General features: G+C 44.5%; 1 protein-coding gene across 5 annotated transcripts in view; it reads right to left on the reverse strand.

The window, feature by feature from the left end:
- Positions 1-16683, reverse strand: part of TRIT1 (tRNA isopentenyltransferase 1) — a 55590-nt gene that overhangs the window by 5299 nt on the left and 33608 nt on the right. For 4 of the 5 annotated variants that reach the window (XR_009865915.1, XM_062191039.1, XM_062191041.1 and 1 more), the window contains exons 3-8: positions 13830-13926; positions 12980-13125; positions 9871-10013; positions 5278-5389; positions 4838-4950; positions 4528-4605 (exon numbers count right to left, since the gene is read on the reverse strand). Coding sequence is in view for 4 of the 5 variants with exons in the window: in XM_062191039.1 (XP_062047023.1) it covers positions 4528-4605; positions 4838-4950; positions 5278-5389; positions 9871-10013; positions 12980-13125; positions 13830-13926 (689 nt within the window). In the remaining variant the exon portion in view is untranslated. The remainder of the gene's footprint in view (positions 1-4527; positions 4606-4837; positions 4951-5277; positions 5390-9870; positions 10014-12979; positions 13126-13829; positions 13927-16683) is intronic. The other variant, XM_062191040.1, reaches the window with a different exon arrangement.

Consider the following 16683-nt stretch of genomic DNA (forward strand, 5'->3'; position numbering starts at 1 on the left):
GTTTGAGTCCCAGCTGTTCCACTTCTGATCCAACTCCCTGCTAATAGCCTGGGAAAGCAGTGGCATGATGGCCCAAGTGCTTGGGCCCCTGCACCCATGTGGGAGACTCAGATGAAGCTCCTGGCTCCTGGCTTTGGCCTGGCCCAGCCCTAGCCATTGTGACCATTTGGGGAGTGAACCAGCAGCTGGAAGACCTCTCTCTCTCTCTCTCTCTCCTTTCTTTCTCTGCCTTTCAAATAAATAAATCTTTAAAAAAAAAAAAAAAAGATAACACATCACAAGAGGAAAAACACTAACTTTTTTAAAAATTTTTTTAATTTATTTAATTTTTTTTTGACAGGCAGAGTGGACAGTGAGAGAGAGAGACAGAGAGAAAGGTCTTCCTTTTTGCCGTTGGTTCACCCTCCAATGGCCGCTGCGGCCAGCGCAACGTGCTGATCCGAAGCCAGGAGCCAGGTACTTCTCCTGGTCTCCCATGGGGTGCAGGGCCCAAGAACTTGGGCCATCCTCCACTGCACTCCCTGGCCACAGCAGAGAGCTGGCCTGGAAGAAGGGCCAACCGGGACAGGATCGGCGCCCCGACCGGGACTAGAACCCGGTGTGCCAGCGCCGCAAGGTGGAGGATTAGCCTAGTGAGCCGCGGCGCCGGCCTAACATTTTTAGATAGGTGCCCATTCTAAGTTCTACCTTATAGCAATGTCACTCTGTGGCCAGAGAGCTCACAGCTTTCTTTAGGAACAGACTAGTCTCAGGTTTGCATCCCTAATCTGAAAATCCAAAACCCAGAATGCTATGAGAGCTGAAATGTTCCAAAATCTGAAACAATCTGAGCACTGACGTGATACCACAAGAGGAAAATTTTACAACTGACCGCATGCAATAGGTCATAGTTAAAATGCAGGTGCAGGGGCTGGCACTGTGGCACAGTATACTTGGCTGCCACCTGTGACATCAGCATCCCAAATGAGTGCTGGTTCAAGTTCCACTTCGAAACCAGCTCCCTGCTAATGCACCTGGGAAAGCAGAGGAAGATGGCCCAAGTGCTTGGCCCACTATCACCCAGGTGGGGGACATGGCTATGAGAGGTTCCTGGCTCATGGCTTTGGCCTGGCCCAGCCTGGACATTGCAGCTATTTGAAGAGTGAATCAGCAGAGCATGGTCTTTCTTTTCTCTCTTTATCTCTACCCCCCTCTCTTTGTAACTCTTTCAAATAAATAAAATGCAGGTGCATGGAAAAATATTATATAAAACTAGCTTCATGCTATACGTGCAAGATTAAGTATATAAAACACAAATGAATTTCATGGTTAGACTTGGGCCCTATCCTTAAGATATCTCATTATGTACACACAAATAACCCAAGATCCAAAAAACTCCAAAATGGCAAAAATTTCTGATCTGAAGCGTTACAGATAAGAGACATTCAATGTGTATCCCTTTAGTTATCCTAGCATTCATGCTACTCCTTGGCAGCATGCCAAAAAAATCATGGGCTGGGATCAACATACCAAAGAGCTACTTGAATCTGAGAACTAAAAAGAAGCCTTGGAGATGATCAAGCTGAAGCCCTTCTTTTAAGAACTAGATCTCCGGGCTGGCATTGTAGCATAGCAGATTAAGCCTCCACCTACAGTGCCAGCACCCCATTAGGGTGTGGGTTCAAGGCTCCGCTGCTCCACTTCCAATCCAGCCTCCTGCTAGTGTGCCTGGGAAAGCAGCAGAGAATGGCCCAAGTGCTTGGGCCCCTGTTTGCACACGGGAGATTTGGATGAAGCTCCTGGCTTCAGCCTGGCCCAGCCCTGGCCATTGCGGCCATTTGGGGAGTGAACCAATGGATGAAAGATTCTCTCTGTCTGTCTCTCCTCATCTCTCTGGAACTCTGCCTTTCAAATAAAAAATAAATAAATCTTAAAAAAAAAAAAAAAAAAAAAAAAAACCTCAATCTAGAGGAGTATTCAAGAAGCACCCTGTGGTAAACACTTTGGAATGGAGATGAGCCTGGAGGTAGCAGAACACTTCACCTTCTCAACCAACAACACTGCAAGAGCTCAGTCTCTTCGGGTAGCTGACCCAGCCTACAGACACACTCCATCGCCTTCATGGCTAGGTTAAGTCAGTTGCCTAAAGGCAAAGAGCATCGCCCATGGACAAAACATCAAAGGCATCAGGATGCCAACGGCTGGCAGGTGCTGGCCTTTTGATTGTGCCAACCACAAATAAGATTCTTCATAGACTGGACTGGGCTGCACCTGCCACCACAAGGAAAGGTGAGACTAGGAGAGTGCAGGCGGCACCCACAGCACACCTGGCCTTGGCTAAGCTCTGCACCTGTTTCCAGGCCACTCTACATTTTCCTTTCTCCTCTAAGCCCTTTGTTGGGCTTCTGTGCCCTGTCTAAGCACCTTTCAACAAGTTCTCGGCTCCCAGCTGCTATTTCTGGCTCAGGTCCAAGGCCAAGCTGGGGTGGGGAAGTCCCTCTGGCTCCTTGCCAGAACCATATCCCAGCAGATCGGCGCTGGCCAATCACATGCAGTTCCTGATTTACAGGGCAGCTGTGCCTTTCACTGTAGTACCAGGACTGTGCCGGCAGACACCCGAGTGAGGAATAGGCATATGACACTGTGTCCCCACCCCACCCCAACTCAGACATGGGGGAGTTACCGTGGTTTGACCACAGTAGAAACTTCCAAATTATTACAAAAAAGTCTTTTGTTATAGACTTTTTGTCAGACTTGGGAAGAAGAGAAGATGCATTAGAAATCTGTAGTATTGAACTTCAGCTGCTGCTCAGACTTCTAACAGGACATGCAGGGAAAAGAGGGCTTTGAAGAAAAAAAGCATAAAGAGACTCTTGGCACCAGAATCCCAGTAGAGAGCTGACACAGGGGAGCTGGAAACAACTAGGACAGCAATGAGTGGTGGCACCACAGATCAGGGTGAAAGGAGGCAGTGAGGAGTGGGACAGCCTTCAGTTGGCCCCATCTGTAACCGAAAGCAGAAGCCTACTGGACAAAAGGTAAATATGGGATGATCCAGAGGTAGACTTACAAAATACCCACAAGATAAAATTGGAGTTTCATTTAAATTCATCTTTCAGCTCATAATCACACAATTTCTTATCCAATGCAAATACTAATTATGTTTAGCTGACATTATAGCTAAGGAAACAGGAAGAGCAGTATAAAGCAAAGAGCATGGACCTTGGGGCCAGCCTTTGTTCACTCTCTAATGCCTACTAACTGGGATTTAGAAGTTATTTAACTTATGTAGGCCTTCACTTTCTTATCTAAAATAACACCTACCTTGAAGGTTAAATAAAAAGCCTATATAGCACCAAATTCAGTGCCAAAGACACAGCACATGGTCAGTGAATTCCACTCCCTTAACTAAACTTTCAGTTAAAGCAAACTCAAACACCATGTATCTGGAGATGCTGGGAAAAGTGGTAAAGGTTTGGTTTTTTATATTGCTCATCTCATCTACAACCATAATTAAGAAAGCACACTGACAGAAATCTGACTCCTCTTCAGGTACAAAATGGAAGTTCCAGAGGCCAGCATTGTGGTACAGCAGGTTAAGCCACCTGTGATGCTGGCATCACATACTGAAGCCCCAGTTCAAGTCCCAGCTGTTCCGCTTCTGATCCAGTTCCCTGTTAATGGGCCTGGGAAGGCAGTGGAAGACAGCCAAAGGACTTGTACCCTTGCCAATCATATAGGAGGCCTGGATAGATGGAGTTCAGCCCTGGCTGTGGCAGTCATCTGGGGCGTGAACCAGAGGAAAGACAATCTATGTGTCTGTCTGTCTTCCTTTCTTTCTGTCCCTCTGCCTTTCAAATAAATAAATAAATCTGTAAACAAAACAAAACAAAAACTGGCATTCCACTCAGCCTGAAACACTGCTCTGCTAAGATACTGACTGTTGTGTCACTCTTAACTTGTCTGCGGCCAGTTCCCATCTGGTCAAGAAGTAAAACAGACTCAATGGAAACTTGATTTTTTTTTTTTTAACCTGAGACATCAAAAGAAAATATTCTTGAATAATCATTTATACAAGAGAACTTCCCCAAGTCAGGTCCAAAATCTTAGAACAGGCTCAGAAACCAAAGTGCATTTTCTGGGTGAGCTGAGAACTAGTCTATTGAAAACAAATCTCGAGGCTGGCACTGTGGCGCAGCAGGTTAATGCCCTGGCCTGCAGTGCTGGCATCCCATATGGGCGCCGGTTCAAGACCCAGCTGCTCCACTTCCAATCCAGCTCTCTGCTATGGCCTGGGAAAGCAGTGGAGGATGGCCCAAGTCCCTAAGCCCCTGCACCTATGTGGGAGACCCGGAAGAAGCTCCTAGCTCCTGGCTTTGGATCGGCACAGCTCCAGCCATTGTGGCAAACTGGGGAGTGAACCAAAAGATGGAAGACCTCTCTCTCTGTCTCTGCCTCTCTTCTCTATAGAACTCTGACTTTCAAATAAATAAATATTTTTTTTTTTAAAAAAGAAAACAAATCTGGGGGTAGGGAAAAAAGACTTACTGCTCAAAAAGCGGTTTTTAATCCATCGGTTCTGCTTCCGAGCATATCTCTTAGTTACTTGTTTCAGAGCCTCAATACCTGAAAGATATGGTGGATAAAAGAGCATCCAGGTAATCCCTTCTGACCCTGCAAGAGGCAGGCCCACCCCGCCCAGGAGGAAAAGTCAGATATCCACTTAGACATGCTGGATCAAAGTCTCAATTCTGAGCGGAGGGCTACTTGGAACTCTTCCAGCCTCAGTACTTCCTCAGACCATACCAGCAAGGTATTCTGTCACTCCAGGATGTCCAAGACTAGGAGGAACTCACACCTTTCTTTAGAAGCTGGTTACTAGTCTCTGGTGTGCATTTTCCCTCAGTGATCAGGTACTCGTGAAACTCCTTGAAGCCAATTGACTGGAAGATACCATGTTGATAGTCCTGGCTGGGAACAGGAGAGCATCAACGGATGAGCCATTGCTTCTGAAAGCTAGCAGGGGTCTGGAGATGATCTAGTTGAGCCATTTCATTTCAGAGATGAGAACTAAGATCCTGAGCAGTTATTGACTCTGAAATTCTCCTCTACCCTCCCCACCAGGTCCCAGGTTACTTCCTCGAAAAGTAACTCCTTAGGAATGTTTGAAAGATTAGAAAACTGCAACTGTAATAAGTATACCAAACCTCCTTCCATCAAGGCACATAAATAAGTAGATGTGAAGCCAACCACAGGCCAGGGATGGAGAGCAGGTCAGGGTAACAGCCAAATCCTCACCTATCCTCTGAAACATTCTTCTGATTATAGCGTCTGTGAAAATCTCTTAGTTCCTCCAACAGTCCGGCAGCAAGCATGTCGTCCACCCTCTTATCCAAGCGCTCATCTAGAACTTGAATCAAATTAGTTCATCAACCAACAAGTTGTGAGTGCCTGCTATATATTTCATATATAAGAATGAACAGGCTGCCACAAAGCGAATTTGTTCAAATGGAAGATTTGGACTTCAAAGATTACATATTCATATTAAATTTACACACATTAAGACTGCAACTCCAAATAAAAATAGCCAGAATGAAGCACATGCATAAGAAAGAGAGCTTACAATTACAGCTACTATGAAGGACAAATAGTTTATTCTTACATAGAATATATGTTTTGGAGGTGGCGGAGGGTCCCTTGGTCTACCTCTCTGTGTTTTTCATTATATTTGTTACTTTAACTTTGTGTAATTTTCCACCTAAGAACTTCTTCCTTGGACAAGAATAAGGAATTTTAATTTAAAGCCATCCTAGTTGTATTTTCAACTACAGAACTCGACAAAACAGCAAAGAGTACTAAGAGGTCAGGGCAGGGGTTTAGTGCAGCATTGAAGTCACAGCTTAGAATGCCACTATCTGACATCGGAGTGCCTGGTGAGTCCCAGGTCCTCCAACCTCCTGCTGGAGTGCACCCTGGAGGTCGACATATGAGGGTTCAAGTACTTGTGTCCTTACCACTCATATAGAAGGCCTAGACTGTACTGGGGGCTCCTGACTTCAGCCTGGTTTAGCCCAGGCTGTTGTGGGCATTTGGGGAGTAAACCAGCAAATGGAAGATCTCTGTCTGTCCCTCTGCCTTTTAAATAAGATGAAAAAAAAAAGTAAAAAAAAAAAAAAAAGTAGTAAGATGTCATGACTGCTTAGATGGGTGGGGTAGTCAAACAGAACTTTATTGTGATTCAGTTACCCCGATGAATTGTGTAAGTTTCACTTAACAAAACTTAATTACTGAAAAATTATTTTTCCACAAACAGAATAATTTGGGAAAAAAAGTTCAATTATGCTATTCTATCATCTCTATGTCTTAGCCTGCAATGATAGTAAACTCTTTCTTTCTACCCAAACTGCTTGCATTTATTGACTACTTATCATGCACTGGGTACATTCTGAGTATCCCATATGTATCAACTTATCTAATCCTCAATGATACCATGAGATATATACTATTATTACCTTCTCTATTTTGCAGAACAATCGGGGCACAAAAATGTAAACTAACTCATCATTTTTTTAATATTTATTTACTTTGAAAGGCAGTCATGGGGCGAGGGAGGAAGGAGATACCTTCCATCAGCCAGTTTACTGCCCAAATGGCTACAATGGCCAAAGCTGGGCCAATCCAAAGCCAGGAGCTTCTTACAGGTCTCCCATGTGGTTATAGGGACCTAAGGACTCAGGTTGTCCTCCACTGCTTTCAGAGGCACATTAGCAGAGAGCCGGATCAGAAATGGAGCAGCTGGGACTCGAACCAGCACCCATATGGGATGCCGGCACTGCATGCAGCAGCTTTGCCTGCTACACCACAGCACTGCCACCTTTTGGTTGTTTTAAAAAGATTTATTTATTTATTTGAAGGCAGAGTTATAGAGAGGCAAAGGCAGAGAGAGACTAACTCATCTTAAAACTTACAAAGATGCTCACCCTGGCAGGCAACAGATGATAGCTTGTACTTGGTCCCCGCCACCCACATGGAAGACCTGGATTGAGGTCCAGGCTCTTGGCTTCAGCCTGGCCCAGCCCTGGCTGTTGCATGCATTTGAAGGAGTGAACAAGCAAATAAATAAAAGATCAATCTCTCTCTGTCTCTATCCTTTCAAATAAAATGAAAATAAGTAAACAAAAAAAATTTTTTTAAACTCAATACAGCTGGCCAGCGCCGCGGCTCAATAGGCTAGTCCTCCACTTGCGGCGCCGGCACCCTGGGTTCTAGTCCTGGTCGGGGCATCGGATTCTGTCCCAGTTGCTCCTCTTCCAGTCCAGCTCTCTGCTGTGGCCCAGGAGTGCAGTGGAGGATGGCCCAAGTCCTTGGGCCTTGCACCCGCATGGGAGACCAGGAGAAGCACCTGGCTCCTGCCTTCGGATCAGCGCAGTGCGCCAGCCGCAGCGCGCCACCCGCAGCGGCCATTAGAGGGTGAACCAACGGCAAAGGAAGACCTTTCTCTCTGTCTCTCTCTCACTGTCCACTCTGCCTGACAAAAAAAAAAAAAAAAGAAGAAGAAGAAGAAGAAGAAAAGAAAAAAAGAAAAAAAAAAACCTCAATACAGCTAGAGAGGATAATGGAACACAAATCTGAAATGAGATGGTCAGCTCCATAATCTGTATTTTTAAAAAATATTTATTTAAAAGGCAGAGCAACACAGAGAGATCTTCCATCCACTGGTTCACTTCCCAAATGGCCACAACTGCCAGGGCTGGGCTAGGCCCAAACCAGGAGCCAGGAGCTTCATCTGGATGCAGGGGCTCAAGCACTTGATCTATCTCCCAATAATTTCCCAGGCACATCAGCAGGGAGCTGGATCGGAAGTGAAGTAGCCAGGACTTAAACTGGTGCTGATATGGGATGCTGGCATCACAGGTAGTAAGCATTTCCCACTACGTTACAATGCTAGTCTTTAGAATCTATAATTTTAATCCTAACATTATATTGCCTGTCCACATAATAATTACATCTTTTCAGACACAGCTCATAAGTTACCTTTATAAACTGGTCCCTGACTTCTCCCAGTGAAGGCTCATCATCCCCACAGCACTCTGCATCTATTCTAGCCCAGCAGTTATCACACTGCAGTACATATCTCATGGTTTCCTTCACCAGACTGGGAACTCCTGAAGAGCAGGCACTGTTTCTTTTTCATCCGACATCCAAGTACTGTGCAAAATACTGGGCACTTCATTGAAAGCTTACTGAATGTTTGATGAATAAGTTACTAGTATCACAGGGGACAGCAACAAGAATACCATCAGCCCAGCTGACTAATTCTCATTCTCACTTCTTAGGCCTACTGCTTTTAGCATAGTAAGTGATCCAGCCTCCAGATAACCAAAAGGTCAGACCTGAGGTCTTTCTCTTTCTCCTTTGCACCTCCCCTGGATGGCAATCCCTTTCCTAATCCTTCCTTCTCATCCTATCTTACTCCTGCAACATCTTTGTCTTCTTTTTTTGTAAGATATTTATTTATGGGACTGGCACTGAGCATAATGGGCTAAGACTATGCCTGCAGCACCAGCATCCCATACAGGCACCAGTTCATGCACCAGCTGTTCTTTTATTATTATTATTTTTTAATTTTTTGCCAGACAGAGTTAGACAGTGAGAGAGAGACAGAGAGAAAGGTCTTCCTTCTGTTGGTTCACTCCCCTAATGGCTGCCACAGCCGGCACTGCACTGACTCGAAGCCAGGAGCCAGGTGCTTCCTCCCAGTCTCCCATGCAGGTGCAGGGACCCAAGCACTTGGGCCATCCTCCTCTGCCCTCCTAGGCCACAGCAGAGAGCTGGACTGGAAGAGGAGCAACTGGGACTAGCTCCCAGCGCTCCAACCGGGACTAGAACCTGGGGTGCTGGTGCCACAGGCGGAGGATTAGCCAAGTAAGCCACGGAGCCAGCCTGCTCTTCTTCCTATCTGGCTCCCTGCTATAGCTTGGGAAAGCAGTGGAAGATGGCCCAAGTGCTTGGGCCCCTGCACCCACATGTGAGACCCAGAAGAAGTTTCAGGCTCCTGGCTTCAGATAGGCTCAGCTCCAGACATTGTGGCCATTTGGGGAGTGAGTCAATGGATAGAAAGATCTTTCTTTATCTTTCTCTCTCTTTCTCTCTGTAGCTCTACCTCTCAAATAAATAAAAATAAACTTTTTTAAAAAAGATATTTATTTATTTTAAAGGCAGATTGACAAGGAAAAAGCTAAAGAAAGAGAAAGATCTTTCATTCCCTACATCACTCTCCAAATGCCTGCAATAGCCAGGTCTGGGCTAGACCAAATCCAGGACTCAGGAACACCATCCGGGTCTCCCACATGGGTGGCAGGAATGCAGGTGTTTGGGCCATCATGTGCTGAGTCCCATGTACATTAGTGAGGAACTGGGTCAGAAGCAGAGTAGTCAGGACTCGAACCAAGTACTCCAATATGTGATGCAAGCAGTTTAACCCACTGTGCTATAACACCTACTATAACTGCTATAACCTGCTATAACTCTACTCCTGATATCTTATCCTAGTGCTACAGCCGCCCTTCCTCCCTTTCCAGATAGATATCTGGTAGTGGCACTGTGCCTAAGTCAATGAATAATGGCAGTGATGATAAATTTAATAATTAACACTTGTTTAGTGTTTATTATGAGCCACCTATGGTCCTAAGCATTTCATATATAAGGGAGTTTCAGTTCATAGATATGCATATTATGAAAAACTATGTATGGATTTAAAAACTTTTTGCTTTAAAAAAATCTCACCTTTTAACTCCATTTTTCCACAAATTTTTTGAAGTTCCCTCACATAGGAAGTTATTACTCTAAGTCCTATGTCAGACAGACGCTAGGACATCAAAGGGCCTTTACCTGTCTGGTCAGCGTGAAGCCAGAGGATGCAAGGGTTAGGAAACTTCAGCGGGCCTCCAAGGGGACCACCACCTTCTTCTGCGTGTTGACGATGAAGAAATTCACTGTGAGATATTCCAGTTTCTTCAAACACTTGCAAGCTCCTAAGGTGTTCAAACAGGGACAGGGTGAGGGGCAGGCGTGACACATTCACATAGGCCACTAGGAATATTCATACGCAAGTGAAACAAGGGGAAAGGCTGTTTGTTACAGAAATCTCATTATTGGGGCTGGCACTGTGGCACAGTGGGTTAAGCAGTGGCCTGCAGTGCCAGCATCCCACTTGAGCAACGATTTGAGTCCTGGCTGCTCTGCTTCCAATCCAGCTCCCTGCTGATGCACCTGGGAAAAGGAGCAGAAGATGGCCCAAGTGCCTGGGTCCCTGCCACCCATGTGGAAGACCGAAAAGCTCCTGGCTTCAGCCTGGACCAACCCCAGTACTTTCAGCCATTTGGGGAGTGAATCAGTAGATGGAAAATATCTCTCTTTCAAACTCTCCCTTTCAAATAAATAAATCTTTAAAAAAAAAAAAGAAAGAAAGAAAGAAAAGAAATCTCATTGTCATTTTCCCTGCCTAAGTCCCCAAAACATGAGTGTCCAGGGTTATTGCAGTCCTATCATAACTCAGAAAGGATCCTAAAGAAAACTTTAGATAGAATAAGAAATAATATTATTCTTTTAAACACACACATAAATTTTTCTGAAATCAGTTAAATAGGTTGAGAAATAACAGATTTCTTCTACACAAACGGAATGGGACTCATTTCCAGGTAAGCAATAAAGAGCTTGTAGGGACACTTTGTTATGAGCCAACAGGTCTGGTCTCGCTGGAGTGCCTTTCCCACAGTAGGAAAGTATGTTGTATATCCAGCTCATCAACTTTCTTTTAAAATATATCTAAAATTAATGAAGAATGCTCCTGACTAATCCACTACTCTACTGGCACAAAGATCACCGAGGAAAGAACTCACACACTTACTCTTAAGCTACAATCCACTTCCATCGCTTTCTATTATATTAAGCAGTCCCAGGTAATTTGATACCCAAATCTATACTCCACCACTCTGGGTGATTGCAACTTATCAGCTTGAAAGTGATCTTTCCCTTCCTGACCCAATTCTACTTCCTGAAATCGTAACACAAGAGTAGAGACCCCTTGTTTTTCAGTATCACCAGTCACTCAAAGAGGATCTATGAGAGGGAAAAAAAATAATGCAGTAATGGATATATCACTCATCTGGAGATTCGAATACAGCTTCAAACCAAAAGGAAGATAGAAAAAGTCCTTAATCCTATATAATGCTTGGAACCTACTGCCTCTTACTAAGACCAACTCTCAAGTACTATGCTCTTTTAGATGCATCAAAATGAGGAGGTAACAAGAAAGACTAGTAAAAAGAGAGAACAGGGACCAGTGCTGTGGTGCAGTGGGTTAATGCCCTGGCCTGAGGCGCTGGCATCCCATATGGGCGCCGGTTCTAGTCCCGGCTGCTCTTCTTCCAATCCAGCTCTCTGCTATGGTCTAGGATAGCAGTAGAAGATGGCCCAAGTCCTTGAGCCCCTGCACCCATGTGGGAGACCCGGAAGAAGGTCCTGGATCAGCGCAGCTCCGGCCGTTGCAGCCATCTGGGAAATGAACCAGTGGATGGAAGACCTCTCTCTCTCTCTCTCTCTGTCTCTAGCTCTCTCTGTAACTCTGTCATTCAAATAAATAAAAATAAAAAAGGAGAGAATTAAAAAAAAATTTTTTTAAAAAGGAGAGAATAACAAAGATCAAGCTCTAGAATCCTGTCATAAAAATATAAAACTGAATTTTTCAAAGGTTTCTATTAAACTGTTTAAGATAAAATGTTGGGACATTAAAAAGTATAAGCTTGGGGCCGGCACTGTGGCGCAGCAGGTTAATGCCCTGGCCTGCAGCACTGGCATCCCATATGGACGCCAGTTTGAGACTCGGCTGCTCTACCTCCTATACAGCTCTTAGCTGTGGCCTGGGAAAGCAGTAGAAGATGGCCCAAGTCCTTAAGCCCCTGCACCCACGTGGGAGACCCAGAAGAAGTTCCAGGCTCCTGGCTTTGGATCAGTGCAGCTCCAGCCATTGCGGCCAGTTGGGGAGTGGACCATCAGATGGAAGACCTCTCTCTCTCTCTCTCTCTCTCTCTCTCTCTGTAACTCTGATTTTCAAATAAATAGATAAATCTTAAAAAAAAAAAAAAAAAGAGTATAAGCTTTATATATCTAGAACATGTATTCTCTCCCCAGGGTTACACTGCCTCTAAGAGGGCAAAAAAGCAGAGTCATTATAATGTTACGAGGCTTTCCAAGGACAACCTGGCCTGAGATCTTACTCTTTAGTATTAAATTTTATTAGGGAATAATGAAAAAAGGATCTAAAGGATCTAGGAAATTCATTTGGATGGAATACTTCATAACCTCTATCAATATGAGATGTGACCATTAACAATCTGTGCAATCATCCATAGAACAGGTCCTTTGTCAGGCATTCTACTATGCCAGATGTTCTATCACTCCCAACACTGCAGAAAACTAAAGCTAACATGAGGCTGCAATGTCAAAACAATCTAAGCAAACATGACCTTATGAGTTCATTCATCACCTTTCATCCTTACAAGAAAATCTCCATGTGCAAAGGGGAGCTGATCTATGAGACAGTTTATAGAATCCACCTCCCACTGGGAAAGCTGCTGGGGCAGAACTCAGCATTGCACAACCAATTATGAAACCCAAATCACAATGTAAACGGACTGCATGCCAGAAGAAATTTATATGAAAACTGTTATACAAGCAAAGATCAAATAGAAAATGAAGCAAGATTACATAGGCCCTAGGGAAAAACGATATTGTACTATGCATTTAAAATGTAACAACAAAGTAGGATGCAACTATTTATGAGGGAGTTAGAGGCAGTAACTCAGGGCCTCCCAACCTGCTGAGCCAGAACGACGGATCTATCTCCACTAATGGCTATTACCTTAACCAGGCAAACTCAAGAGCTGGCAGTCCCCCAACTCTACAGGAATGCAGGGTCGGTGAACCAGGGCTTTCTTACCTGGCCACTTTGCGCTTGTCATGTGGGTGTAGCTTGGCAGCCATTTCTGGGTCAACCTGGCTTAGGCGCCTGTGGAGTTCATGGCCATCCTCCTTTTCAAGCTCTACTTTCCGGTCAGTTGTGTTCTCACTGCCCATCTCCTGGGGCTATTACATGAAGGTTTAGAGTAAACTTAATTCAACAAGGAGACAGTGAATATGTATCTGGCACTTTGCTAATGCTTAGGAATACAGAATAGAGGTGAATCAGATGATCTTGCTCTACAGCAAGAGATAACCATAAACGAAAAATTCCAATACGCTGTGGTAAGTGTTCTGACGCCATAGCAAACAAAGGGGAAGGAGGATTTACTGCACAGGGAAGTATTCAGCTATGCTACTTCCTTCTCAGATTAACAAACAGGTAGTGGGGTTACCACACCTATTTTAACATTTCCAGGAGTCCAGTCCTTTCAGCCAGGTGACCAAAGACTGGAACAGAATTGCCAGTACATTATCAGTTGCAAAGGCTCACCCTTTGCAGGCACAAAGGGTCAGTGCTGGACAACTCCCTGACATATATATTGTGCTGCCAGCCAAGAAACGCTGAATCAGACTGATGCACTGTTAACTTACAGAAAGATGCTAATTAAGCCACACAGGAGCACTTTCCCACACACAGCCCCTGCCCTGAGGCCAGCCTGAGGGAACACACTTCACATACGGAGGTGGCATTTGCTTCAGAATATTAAATAGGAAAATTACAGTTGCTGAGTATAAGAAATAGGCAAGAACCAACCCTCCTCCCACTAAAATTAGCTAGCAAGAAAGAGGAACCATTCCTAAGTGAATTACAAAGAAACTAAACATACCTTGGTACTAACAAGAACTTTCCAGAGCAGAGACTCAATATAATAATTGGTTCCTCCCACGACAATAGGAATTTTGTCTCGGGAAAATATATCTTCAATGTGAACATTAAGAAAGACATCACAATACTCAATATCAAGAAGAGAATCCTGACTATGTTGGGAAGCAGAGTATTAGCAAGAAATCACATTCTTTGTCTATAGAGCAGAAGAGAAAGGGTAGAAACCAAAGTAATTCGATATCAGACTTCAATATTTCTCCTAAGTTCTCAGAATCATTTCTAATTAGTTCTGGAGATATTTACATAAACTAGACACAAATGCATAATGGTAATTCTTCCCAGTTCTCTAACTTTCTAGGCCGTGCTTTAGAAGTTCTTTGTTGTTGTTTTTAGTGATTTATTTTATTTATTTGAAAAACAGAGTTACAGAGAGAGGTAGAACTAGAGAGAGAGAAAGGTCTTCTATCGTTGGTTCACTCCTCAGATGGCCGCAATGGTCAGGGCTGAGCTGATGGGAACCTAGGAGCCAGGAGCTTCCTCTGGGTCTCCCACGTGGGTGCAAGGGCCCAACAACTTGGGCCATCTTCTGCTGCTTTCCCAGGCCACAGCAGAGAGCTGGATCAGAAGTGGAGCAGCCGGAACTCGAACCCGCACCCATATGGGATGCCAGCACTGCAGGCCAGGGCTTAACCCACTGCACCACAGCCTGGGCCCCACTTTAGGAGTCCAAGGACTCTCATAGAACCAAGTGTCAGTTGCTCAAGAAGCCACCAGAAAGATAACATTCATGGCTTGACTCTGCCTTCTAAGGCAAAACACAAGCTGTTTTCTCCAAGTGATGATTCTTGGACAGAGCCAGTCACCGCCATCACGAGATAATACTGCACCAGAAACCTCACCAGACAGATTAATAAACACAGTTTTTAAAGACAAATATAGGGGCTGGTGCCATGGCGCAGTAGGTTAATCCTCCACCTGCAGTGCCAGCATCACATGTGGGTGCCAGTTCGAGTTCCGGCTGCTCCTCTTCCAGTTCAGCTCTGCTGTGGTCTGGGAAAGCAGTGGAGGATGGCCCAGGTCCTTAGGCCCCTGCACCCACATGGGACACCAGGAAGAGGCTCCTGGCTTCTGATCGGCACAGCTCCGGCTACTGCGCCCATCTGGGGAGTGAGCCAGCAGATGGAAGACCTTTCTCTCTGCTTCTCCCTCTCATTTTAACTCTACCTCTCAAATAAATAAAATCTTTAAAAAAAAAAAAAAAAAGACAAATAGACTTCAGGGCCAGTGCTGTGGCTCAGTGGTAAAGCTGCAGCCTGCAGTGCCGGCATCCCATGTGAGCGCCAGTTCAAGTCCTGGATGCCCCACTTCCGATCCAGCTCTCTGCTATGGCTTGGGAAAGCAGTGGAGGATGGCACAAGTTCTTGGGCCCCTGCATCCACTTGGGAGACCTGGAAGAGGCTCCTGGCTCCTGGCTTCAGATTGGTGCAGCTCTGGCCGTTGTGGCTAACTGGGGAGTGAACCAGCAGATGGAAGACCTCTCTCTCTCTGCCTCTCCTTCTATCTGTGTAATTCTGACTTCCAAATAAATAAATAAATCTTTAAAAAAAAAATAGACTTCAACTTCCTGGTCTAGCTCTTAATCAAGTTACTCAGTCTTTCTGAGCTTCAGTTTTCTGCCCTGTAAAATCCCCATGAGTTCTTAGGAGCATTAAATATGACAATGCACAAAAAGCCCCTGTCACAATGTCTGAAAAATGGTATTCAATTCACTTTAGACACTACTGTTTTGATGTCCCTGCTACTTTGAATTCTACTCTTTAGAACCTCTGTTAATCAGATGATTATCTGCTTTAACAAGGGCTTTGCTACACATAATTTTCTTAAAAAAAAAAAAAAAAGACTTTCAATACTCAAAAAGTCATTTAATGGGCCAGGCATTGTGGCACAGCAGGTTAAGCCACTGCTTGTGAAACTGAAATCCCAAATCAGCATGCCAGTTGGAGTCCCAGCTGCTCTGCTTCCAATACAACTTCCTGCTAATACACTTGGGAAAGCAGCAAAAGATTGCTTAAGTACTTGGGCCCCTGCCACCCATGAATTTCTGGCTGATGCATGGCCCAGCCCTGGCTGTTACAGCTACGGGAGGAGTGAATCAGCAGAAAGAACATCTCTGTCACCCTGCCTTTCAAATAAATCTAAAAAAAAAAAAAAGTCATTCATACACTTCTCTTTGCCAGTCAATCTGTAGACACTGAGACAGATGATCTCTTTTCTATCTCAAAGAGGGAAGCCCTAATCCTTAAGGGATTTGGGTAGGGTAGAAAGAAAGATGTTTCCAATCAAGGAGCATAAAGAAAAAGCACTTTTTAAAAAGTGTCTTATTGTTTTTGTTTTTTATTTACTTGAAAGGCAGAGAGAGTGAGAGTGTGAGCTTCCATTTGCTGGTTTGCTACCCAGACACCTGCAATGGTCCTTAGATGGTGCCAAAGCTGGGAGCCAAGAACTCAATACAGGTTTCCCATGTAGGTGGCAGGAACCCAACCAATGGAGTGAGTCTTCATCATTGCCTTGCAGGGTCCTCATTAATAGGAAGCTGGACCGGAGCTGGAGTCAGGAGTCAAACCCAGGTGTTCTGATGCAGGACACAGGCATCTTAACTGCTACACTAAATAGCCACTCCTGTCTATTTGTTTTACAAAGAAAAAGTCTCTACACACCCCCCCCTTTAAATTAAGTATAGAAAACATATAACTACACAGTAAAATAAAACTTTGATTACATAATATGATTAACAAAGGGAAAAGAAACAAGGTAGAAAAGAGGAAGCTGGAAATGGTGAGATATCAGAAGAGAGA

The sequence above is a fragment of the Lepus europaeus genome, chromosome 5 (assembly GCF_033115175.1).
Source record: "Lepus europaeus isolate LE1 chromosome 5, mLepTim1.pri, whole genome shotgun sequence".
NCBI lineage: Eukaryota > Metazoa > Chordata > Mammalia > Lagomorpha > Leporidae > Lepus > Lepus europaeus.